Source organism: Nicrophorus vespilloides, unplaced genomic scaffold (assembly GCF_001412225.1).
Source record: "Nicrophorus vespilloides isolate i.1.1-1 unplaced genomic scaffold, Nicve_v1.0, whole genome shotgun sequence".
Taxonomy (NCBI): domain Eukaryota; kingdom Metazoa; phylum Arthropoda; class Insecta; order Coleoptera; family Silphidae; genus Nicrophorus; species Nicrophorus vespilloides.
In genome coordinates this window covers 68,934-80,446 of record NW_017096087.1, presented here as the reverse complement: position 1 = coordinate 80,446, position 11,513 = coordinate 68,934, and the positions used below count along the sequence as shown (strand labels likewise).

General features: G+C 31.0%; 1 protein-coding gene across 1 annotated transcript in view; it reads right to left on the bottom strand.

Moving 5' to 3' along the window:
- LOC108569462 (protein sister of odd and bowel-like) overlaps positions 1–10,397 on the bottom strand; it is an 11,565-nt gene extending 1,168 nt beyond the window's left edge. Inside the window, exon 1 of the mRNA XM_017931019.1 lies at positions 9,612–10,397. Coding sequence (XP_017786508.1) covers positions 9,612–10,261 — 650 coding nt within the window. The 5' untranslated portion in view covers positions 10,262–10,397. The remainder of the gene's footprint in view (positions 1–9,611) is intronic.
- Between the last annotated feature and the right edge of the window lie 1,116 nt (positions 10,398–11,513).

The window sequence follows — 11,513 nt, the reverse complement described above, 5'->3', positions numbered from 1 at the left end:
ACAACAACAAAGAATGGAGAGAGAACCGCCAAAACGGCCGTGACGCATTCGCCGGACAAATTTTATTGGCGACAGTTAAAAACACAAAACGGGCCTTTCTTCTCCATCCAGACGTTAATAAGACTCTCTTTCTTCATCTTCGTACAGCCATTACCAGCACGTGGTCAGCGCCGAAGAATGATGATGAAATGCGTGCGGCTTTCTTTATTTATTTTATTTTTATAATATAATTTAGTTGTTAACATTATAAAAATCTCGTTGAACTAATTGAAACGAAGGCGGAGAGCACACGGTCTGAGGCGTGTCCGAACAAAGTAAAAAAAGACAGTGGAGAGGAAAGAGAAACAACAAGAACAGCGAACGAAGAATGGGACATGAAAACAACGCCGAAAAAAACATTGTCCGTGCCTTATTCCAACTGTCAAAGATTTTCGTTTTTTTTTTATTATTTCTCTCTGCGTTTTAATGCGTGTCAGGTAGATTGCGGTTTTGCGTTACTTTGTCACTGGTAGATATTGGAATTGATGGGTTGACAGAGAGTCAACGCCCACCAAAGCTTCGGGCTGAGCAACCTTCTTCTTCTTCTTCTTCTTCTTCTTCTTCATCATCGTCTATACTTCTATACACACTAGCATGCAGCATCCTCTTTTTTTATGTCGTCTCTCCACCTCCTCGCGTATTCAATTTGGTTGCTTTAGAAAGGCATTTCGCTAATTCAATAAGCTCCTTTTTTATGGTTCCAGGCGAACGGAGCCTAATTACATGCTCCAAACAAATTTATTAACACCCCGCGTGAAGCAAAGAAAAAAAACCTGAACTCGCTGATTTAATATGTATCCTTTCTAAAATCCTTGATAATGTGAGAGCACCTCATTCTTCCTCCACACAATGCAATACTTTAAAGGCTTTATTGTTGTTTGATTGGTGATGCATGTTATATGATTGACAGCGCTGTCAAATATTTATCAATTAGTGCATAATACCAAAACATTAAAACGTTTATACTATACATTTATTACAATTACATTTTTTCATCTATGAAAGTCGACACAACTTTCAAATATTTAATAATAAGTTTAAAATCCTCAACAAATTGAAACATTTACTAAATACTTTATATAATAAATTAAGAATATATGCAATAAATCAATGAAATAATTGATATCTTAATTATAAACTACATCTATACTATTTGTAATAGTAGACATAGTTATCAGATGTACCAACTATTAGTTGATGACGTTGAAACAGAAATGACAGCTGTCATTACACTTGTCACATAATTCATATTAATAATAGTGAGCATAAAATATTAGGTTTAATTAATTTGTTAATGCTGTAGACTCAGTTTATTCTCATTTAAGTTATAAACACCAAATTTTTAATTCATCAATAATTCAATATTACACAAAAATTGTCGACACAAAAAGTCGAATGAATGATTTTATTTTGTTAATGTGCACATGCAAGGTAAAAACGTTGGAATCCGTCGGAAACTAAATCTGTGAGCAATTATTATTCCCTTCCTTAACCATAGATCATGGTGTGCATTCGTAACTTTCAGGTTAAATAGGATACATAATTACATAATTGTTACGCTTAGCAACTGTTGTTCTATCATAGCAACTGTTGCGAGACAACTAAACGGTGTTCATAACAACCCTGTAACATTTGTAAAACTGTTAAAATTGATATATAAAGCTATAAATCTTCCATTTATTTCAGAAGATTTATAGTTATATATAAAAAATCACAACAAATTTAGAGAATAATTAGTAATTTATGTTTCAGTTAAAAAAACACAATTAAATTTTGTCTCTACATAATTTTTAACCAATTAGAAATGTATACTTTTTATATTATTTATCTAGAAAATATTTATATTTCAAAATTGAATCAATCTACTATTAAAAACTGGACTAATCGAGACGTTTAAAACTGTATAACAATAAATAGGACAAAAATTGTGTACTAAAATTTAGTGTTTTTTTCTCAAACCGGACTAATCGAAGCGAGGTATCTGTACTTAGTATAAAAGTAGTTTAAGTAAATTTTCATGCTAGAATCATCAGATTCTGTTTATCAATTTGCAATAAATACTAACAAATAATTTCAAAAATAAATTTTTAAAAAAAGTTTTCATGGACAAAGAAAGAATCTAAACTGGAGGTTCCAAAATTGATTTGAAACCAGTCCTCACATAAACCAGTATAACCAGTAAACAGATTATCAAGACTGTTTTCTATATTCAAAGACGTTTCTTAAAACAAAACGAAGAGAACACGATTTACACGAAATGGCATTCAAATTGTAGTGAAAAAAATAACAATATTTTTCCTTCTTTCAATTCGCGATTCAAATTTAATTGGAATCTCAATTAAAAAATTGAAAACAATACAATCGTTGCGCAATTTCCAAGTAATTACTTATAGTTATTTATAGAAATGGCGAAATTAATTAATTATATCCTAAACTCGTTTTTAATTAACTATTTTTTTGTCTCAAATTACAAATTCTCTCCATAATAGATCCGTTCAATTAACTCCATTATTACCAAACGCATTTCGACAACTCATGACATTTCAATGTCCAAAAAATGTTGGGTAACAAATTTCGTTTTTCGCAAGTTCTCAATCATCTATTATTAAGATATTATACTTAATTTTCTATTTCAATCGTAATCCATGTATTTGTTACATAACATCATTGTTTTGCATTCTAAATTTGAATGGACAAAAAGGAAAAAAAATAAAAATTTGTGTTTAATTTTTTTTTCGTCTTCTGTCTGTTTAATTTTTGTTTTTTTGAGTGTTGTGAAAATAACATTAAATATTCTTTTTTTGACGTTTGAGGTTCTCCTCGTTTACGCCTAAAAGCAATTAAAATTTCTCATTTAAAAGCTATTTCTAGTAAGGATAATTAGTGGTAATTAGTAATTAAACCGAGTTTTAAAACTCTTAACATCCTTAAAACAAAAAATTTCGTTGCAAGAAGCAAAATCAACAAAACTTTCAACTTTTAAACTTTAAAGAAGTAAAAATATGTGTTACTTACACGATTTATATCAAATTGTAAAGAAAAAATTAACAGAAAATAACATAACATTAACATGAAAAATTTATGAGTAGAAAAGCGAATAAAATTGAAATTTTGACTTTAATTCTGAAAAAAATGTAATAAAATTGTATGTAACTAAATCAGGTAAAAATTCAGAAATTATATAATTATTGTGGTGAACTGTACAAAACCAAAGAAACTATGTAAAACGAGATATTTAATGATGTTTAAAATTTACAGTTTCTTCAAGAAAATACCATTAATATTATAAAATTCATTATTTCTTTAAATACGTTTTCTTTGAAAGATTATTGAGTAAGTGTTAAATTAATCAATTCTGAATGTTCGCATTATAAAATCCATTGTCTTATTCTTTCTTTAAACGCGCTTTCTGCGAAAGATCATTGAAAGTCTTGAAACCGGATAAATCAAAACGTCTGGACGGCAACTGTTTTGTCCCCCAGTCTTTTTTGTTCTTTTGTTCCCCATTTTCTTTTCTTTTTTTTCAATTATCCGAATGCATAAAGGCTTTTCATCCGATGAAGGGGAATTACCATGAACGAAGATAACTATTAAAAAATCTCGTAAGTCAACCTGCGCGTTGCCGACGGATTAGCCGGATGAATTATGTCCGTCATATTTTGTACGCTTAATATCTCCGTCACAATTCGAAACAGTGAATAGATTTATTCATATTTTTATACAAGTAATCACAATAATCTTTTTATTGAGTCCATAAAGAAGAAAAAAAAACACCTCACATATCTTAATAGAATGTATACACAATGTATGTTTTTATGTCATTCAATACGTTTATACCAGATTTGTCCACAGTGACAATTTCAATTTTTTTTTTAATACGTTTTTATATTGAATTTAGAATCGTTTTACGTCACTTTTACTGTCAATTTGTAATGTTGACAACTTGTCAAAAAGTTTTTAAAAATTAATAATTTTTAAGTTTTTATAATAAAATCTTATATAAAAGTATTAACATAAAAAATCAATGAATTTTAAAAAAAAAATTATGATTATTAAATTTTATTGATTTATGATTCGAAGTTCATTTAGAAATTAAGCAATTGCCAAAAATAAGTTTTGCTAAATTAATTTAGATTTTTTTTTATATACAATAATCTTGTAGGAAAAGGCAGAAAATGATTGCTAAATGTTATTGATTTATGATGTAGAGTTAATTATAAATGAAACATGTAAGTTATGGTCGTCCCACGTTCGATGGTTCAATGAAAGCTGAGAATAATTAAGAAATATGTATTTTCATTAATTTTCATTGAGCAATATGCATAACGTTAATTATCTATTAATAGAACATTGTTTACTGTTATCCAACTGGATGTGAAGTTTCATGTAAGACAAGACAAGACGATAAATTACTTACATCCGCAAATGTTATTATTGAGATAGTAAAAACTTATATATTTTCAATATACAAGAAGTTACCAATTTAAGCAGACATTGAAAAAATTGAAATATTGTTGTAATATATTTTATAATATCCTGCAGGTAAATGTTAACAATCAATGAAAAATAAATATTATGATTGAAAAGTGAGTTAAGAAATACAAAAGAATGCAAACAATAACAATGATGATTGCCGTTTAAGAACTACCAAAAGACCCGTCGGCTAGATTTTAAAATGATTTAGTGGTATAATTTAAAGCAGTAGTCGGACGAAGAAGAAAAAATAAACGTTATTAGATCAACAACTTAACAACTTAATTTTGGATGAAAATGAATACATATATAAACTATTGACAGTTTTTGGTATGAAAAGATAACAATTGAAATATTGTCATTAGATTATAGAGTATTATTTTTTGGTAAAAAACATTAGTAATGATTTAGTAGTAAATTATGTGAATGTGAACAATTTTGATATGAAAGAAAAAATAACTTATTGGATCATCAAAACTCTTAAAAATATAATGATATTGTACTAATTAGATCATTAATGGATACAAATTCAATTATATGAATAAAAACCATGTGAAGTTATGATGTGATTTGAAAAATGAGTATAAATATTCAATTGTATTGATATTGCACGTTTTACCACAATTGTATGAAAGATAATGATTTTGAAGTTTTATGTGAAGTTGTGGAAAGATTTAAGAAATTAATTCAATAGAATATTGATAAATGGAAGTTCAATTATAAATCTACAATGGTTATGATAATGCTCTGTTTACCATAGTTGTATGAATAATAATGATTTTAAAGTATTATGTGAAGTTGTGGTAATATTTAAGAAATGAATTCATAAGAATAGTGATGAATCGAAGTTCAATTATAAATCTACAATTGTTTTGATAATGCTTTGTTTACCATAATTGTATGAATAATAATGATTTTGAAGTATTATGTGAAGTTGTGGTATGATTTAAGAAATAACTTCATTAGATCATTGATGAATCGAAGTTCAATTATAAATCTAGAATGGTAATGCTCTTTTTACGTTAATTGTATTAATAATAATGATTTTGAAGTATTATGTGAAGTAGTGGTAAGATTTAAGAAATGAATTCATAAGAATATCGATGAATCGAAGTTCAATTATAAATCTACAATGGTTTTGGTAATGCACTTTTTGTCATAATTGTATGAATAATAATGATTTGAAGTATTTTGTGAAGTTGTGGTATGATTTGAGAAATGACTTGATGAATCCAATGGTTTTGGATTATAAATCTACAATGGTTTTGGTAATAACCTTTTCACCATAATTGCATGAATAATAATAGTTTTGAAGTTTTATGTCAAGTTGTGGTATGATTCTAAAACAGTGGTCATAAGATCATTGATGTATCGAAGTTCAATTATACATCTACAATAATTTTGGTAATAATGTCTGTAATATAATTGTATGGATAATATTGATTTTGAACTATTATGTAAGGTTGTGGTATGATTTCAAAGATGATCTCACTAGATCATTGAACGATCGAAGTTATAATACAAAATTACAATAGTTTTGGTACAAAACGTCATAAGTTAATGACAAGTAATTTATTTTTGATTGTCAAAAAAAAAATGAGAAATAATGATGATAGTATAAACTATAAATTAAGTTGTGGTATGTTATGACAAATGATCTCATTAGATCATCGATAATTCCACCATGAATTAGAACTCAACAATGGTAAAGTTTCCATGACAATAATTACACGACAAATTATTTCAGTTGTCGGAGGACATCGAACCTGACTTTTGACATTTCCCCGACCATCAATCTGAGATCGCATTAGCATTAATCATCCCATATGCATAGTGAATCCAAGCATCGTCCGTTCATACTCTTTACTCCGCGTCTTTGGGACAACTCTCTTCTCTCATACCTAACAACCATCCTCACTCCCGTCTTCTCCCCTTGATCATCAGCATGCAACGAGCGTAATTTATTCGCGGGCGTGCGAACACACATCTCGGCATTACCATATTGTGTTTTAAAACCAACCACGATGACAAATGGCATCACGCTCAGAATTTAATGCTCTCTTCCCATTCCTATCCTATATTTATTTGTTACTCCTTTATTATTATTTTTTTGCGTTCTTCAATTTCGTCGTTCGGACAAAGAGTTCGAAACAGTTAGCGGCAAAGGAGAAGGAAGAAACAAAAGGCGCGGCCGATTCATAACGACGAGGCATTCCCATTGCTCTCCTCATTGTGTTTGAATCAACTAGGAAGTCGTTTTACCAACCGACGACTCTTTGTACCTTATATGAAGTCATAAAGATGCATGAAGAATCACAATAATAATAATATTTCTGCAAATAAGCTTTTAAAAGTAATAAGTTACGTGTGTTTCTTTTTTAATGGAAATGGTGGAGGAGAAAACGTAATCTCATTAACACTTTCGCGCTGTCGTCGAAACACCGTTCAAGGATTACATAAATTGGATTTTAATTGACGATTAGAGGGATCGAATCGAAGATCGCAGCTTGTTTGAGGAGAGGAACATGCTCGATGTACATGAAAGCCCGTGCTCATTTAACTTAACTTCCACCCGATTAATGACTGTAATCTTATAATTTATTTCTCTCCGCTTGTAAATTGATTTTTTTTCGTGTATAAATCCCATCAATAGTGGTAATGAGTCTCCTGTAATTTATTATATCATTTCCACGAGCGAAATTAATGGTTCAATGCCGGAACTCTTGTTAATATTACAAAGCAAATTTCATTACAAATATTCATAATTAAGATAATATTGACAACAAAACGTCAAATGTCAAGAAAACGTCAATTGTCAACGAAACGTCATAAATTAATGACAGCTAATTTAGTTTTGATTGTCCAAAAATTATATTAATTCAATGCCGGAACTCTTGTTAATATTACAAAGCAAATAATATATCAAATTTCATTTCAAATATTCATAATTGANNNAGGTAATTTAGTTTTGATTGTCAAAAAGTTATATTAATTCAATGCCGGAACTCTTGTTAATATTACAAAGCAAATAATATATCCGATTTCATTTCAAATATTCATAATTGACAGTTCCCAACAACACGTCAAATGTCAAGAAAACGTCATAAATGAATGACAGGTAATTTAGTTTTGATTGTCAAAAAATTATATTATAATTGTTAGATTATAATAATTATACTTACTAATATTTTTTAATAAAAATTAAATAGCAAATGATAAAAAAAACTAATTATATACTTAAAGTTTCAACTAAAATGTCAAACAGCTGTCAATGACATAACTTTTGGGTTAATAGTTGTCATTTCAATGTCAAAATTGACATATTCAGATTACTTCTTTGTTTCTTTTTGCACGCAATACGTAAAATTTCAATGCAGGTGGAAATAAGTAAATTGACAGGTGACATCTGCTATGTAAATACAATGTCATAAGCAAAATTGATCGATTCGAAAATTTACGTAATTACATTTTCAAAATAATTACATATATTAAATTCAAAAAAATTTTTTTTTTTCACGTAACAAAGATCATCCATTTTCCCATGCTTATATAGCGTAATATCGATAAAGGAGGTGTTAATGGACACTCCGATTTTCAAACACGTATCTGACATTTAGAAAATTATAGTAATAATGTCAACGCCGTTCCGTGACTAAATTTTGATTACAGTAATAGTCGACGGCAAACGCTGTTTACTTTACCACAAAATTCCTATAACCTAAACTTATTTTAACTATAACATTTAAGTAGTGTATTTCAAAATACTTAAATATAATTAATTATGTAAATGAAAGAAAACTAAGTCTTCAACTAATTAAAATTTTAAGAAAAAAATATATTTTTTGTAGAAAACTGATGAAGTTTAACTAATTGATTTTCGTTATGATATTAAGAAAAGAAAAGATCTAGTGTTAAAATCTATACAAGATAACGTTTACCACAGGTGTATAAAATTACTCGTAGAAGTAAAAAAAAACTAACCCAAAAGGCTGCAGGTGTGTGTATCTTAAAACTTTGAGACCGAAACCGGCACCAATGATTGATGACACCCTTTAATATTTGAATATTTCGGAAGAGGCAAAGAATGAACGAAAATCAATTAAAAATGAATAACGTAAGAAATATTTAAAATGACAATTTATTTTATTTTTACTTTATTTATTTTCTTCAGTAATTAATTGTTTTAATCATTAACTTCGATTTCTTTAGTTTTACTAAACTTTGGTTTAAATATTGTAAATTTAATGAATATTAGAATAAGACTTTGTTAATAATAAAAGCAAGAATAAAACATAAAGCAATTGCATCACATCATTGTAATGTCAATTCGTTTTTTATTGTATTTTTCTTGTTTCGTTTGAATAAATTCATGGGCATTTTATTCGAGTGACAGATTAAGGCGTGCAGTGTCAAATCTGACATTTGAAATGAATTATGCGCATAGACATTAATACATTACACAGGCTACTTTACGCTTTGCCTTTGTACTATTTAGTATGAGATATATCATTTGCAATTCCGTTCCGAGTTATTAATATTGATCACCTGTTTTTTCTCTGTGTTCTTGTCAATAAACAATGGCCATTTAAAAATATACTGTATCAGTACATGATCAAAGTATTGCCTACAATAATATCAAAAAAAATATATAGCGACATCTGTGTTATAATTAGAATCTATACTTTAAATAATGCTATTTTGTATATAATACATTTGTTGAATGTTTTAGTGAAATTGAGTAAAATATTGAGTTTAAATAAATTGAATATCTTGTTTTAAAGTTTAGTTTATTATATAAAAATTGTTGTAGGAAAATTGTATTGTTTAATTATCATTTTATAATTAATTATTGAAGTAAGTTATAAAGTGATGTGGAATTAAGTATAGTTTACTCAAAGGTATTTTGTTTATATAATGATTTTAAAAATGTAAAATTGATTGTTAAATAATTGTGTAATGTTGTTGACAAGCGTATGCATGTAATGTGAGGTTTAGGTTAGACGCATGTGAGTTTATTGTAGAATAATGGATAGTCTAAAGTCGCGCGATGTGGTAAAGTAAGATAGGCGCAATGGAGAGTGCGTGGTGATAATATTTACCTATGATCTCTTAGGTGGTCCTGTCGTCTGAAGGCTTTGCCGCAGATGTCGCACGAGTAGGGCCGTTCGTCCGTGTGCGTCCTCTCGTGTATCAGAAGGTTGTAACTTTTCGTGAACTGCCTGCTGCAGAACTTGCATATGAACTGTTTCTTGGGCCGAGTGCCCTTCTGCCTGTTCGGCGTCGCGACGCCAGCTGCTGGCGTGGTCGAGGTGGCGGCAGCCGCGACGGACGTCGTCGCTGGGTAAATAGCGTAGTTCGTCTCCAATGGTATGTCTTCGCTGTCCAACAGAGCTAGATCCTCCTCGACCTCTTCGGCGAGGTCCACGTCTTCGGTCAAGTTCTTGGTGTCCTCGGAAGTCTCGTTGATCTTCGCACTGTTGGTCGCTATCTTGAGGATATCGATGCGGTTGTTGGGGATGGTGAGTCGCTGCAAGGCGAGATACGATTCGAGGGCTTGCAGGTTGAGGGCCGTGGCTGCTGCAGAGGTCGGCGGCAGAAGTGCCGCCTGATGGAGGGAATTCACCATTGCGTTCTGAAGGGTCAGCGCCACGTTGTGGATGGACCGCTGCAGCAGGTTCTCCTGCAGCATCGCCGTTGCTAAGTTGTTGAAGTCCTTCGGTGACATCTCCTCGTTCTTCTCCGTTTGCATCTTAGGTTCTCCCTCCAAACCGGCGAGAAGGATTTGTCGACTTCCTTCGAGCGTCAACCCTTTTAGAGATCGTTTCCTGGTTTTCTCTATTCTTCGATTTACTGATCTTACTCTATTCAAAAAACACCGACTGTTGCAGACATAGTTCGCGGAGGGCGCGCGCGCGCTGACTTAAACACAGTAGACAATCGACTAAGAGGTCCACGAGGATGGAGAGAGCCCGAGTCCGGTGCGGCTGCTCACTCTTCACTTCTCTTCTTCTTGGAGCCGCGTGCGCCATCTGAACGCCGACACCTGGAACCGGATGAAGTTATAGATGCGAAGAGACCGCGCGCGAAGACCAAGATGACAGTACGAAGTGTTGAAACTGGTATTAACAACCCTCTCAGAATTTTTATCGCGCGTTCCGAGAATGTCTTCGCCCGATCTTCTTTTCTCTTTCTTGCACTCTCTCCTCCACCTCCGGACACGAAAAGATCTTATTTCACGCATATATCGTCACATTCTTTTGCTCCTTGCCTCCGACATCCCTTCGTCCTCCCCAACGACAAGACCGTTCAAGTCATCTGCATAAAAAACGAATCAAACACCTGGGGACCCGGTGTCGCTGTGATTCACCACCGAACATCAATGACTCCTCTATTTTTATCATCGGATTACCTACCTTGATATTCAATTAACTGATAAGAAGACGACATCCAATAGATTATCACGCTTTTTTAGGCTTAAACCGTATATTTACCCCAATCCACTTATTAGTACCAGGATCGTATTACCTAACATATTCCATATCAATCACTGTATTTTATCTATTTCTTAACTTTACATACGGATTATACCTTAGTCATACTAACAATCAAATTCACAGAACACACATACATATTATATTACTTATTGGGTTATATCACCAGTAAATCAGTAATAAAGATTATCTAACATGTTCAATATCAATGTATTTCTTACCTAACTTTAATTACCGAAGATAATTTAAATCTAATCGGAATCTGTAATAAAAATTAAAATTAACTTCTTCATTTAATCTTGAAGATGTTTGTGTTACCAAATAATACATTACTTATTCAGTCACATTTATGTAAATTAATCTTTAAACTTGAAACTGCAAGAATATTAATTAGATCATAAGAATACAGCAATATTTCGCATATTTCGGTTCTGCCAATATTCCTATTTGAAACCGGACTATTCGAAGATTCGAAAAAGATTTTTCGCTCTTTTAAGTGAAACAATTATT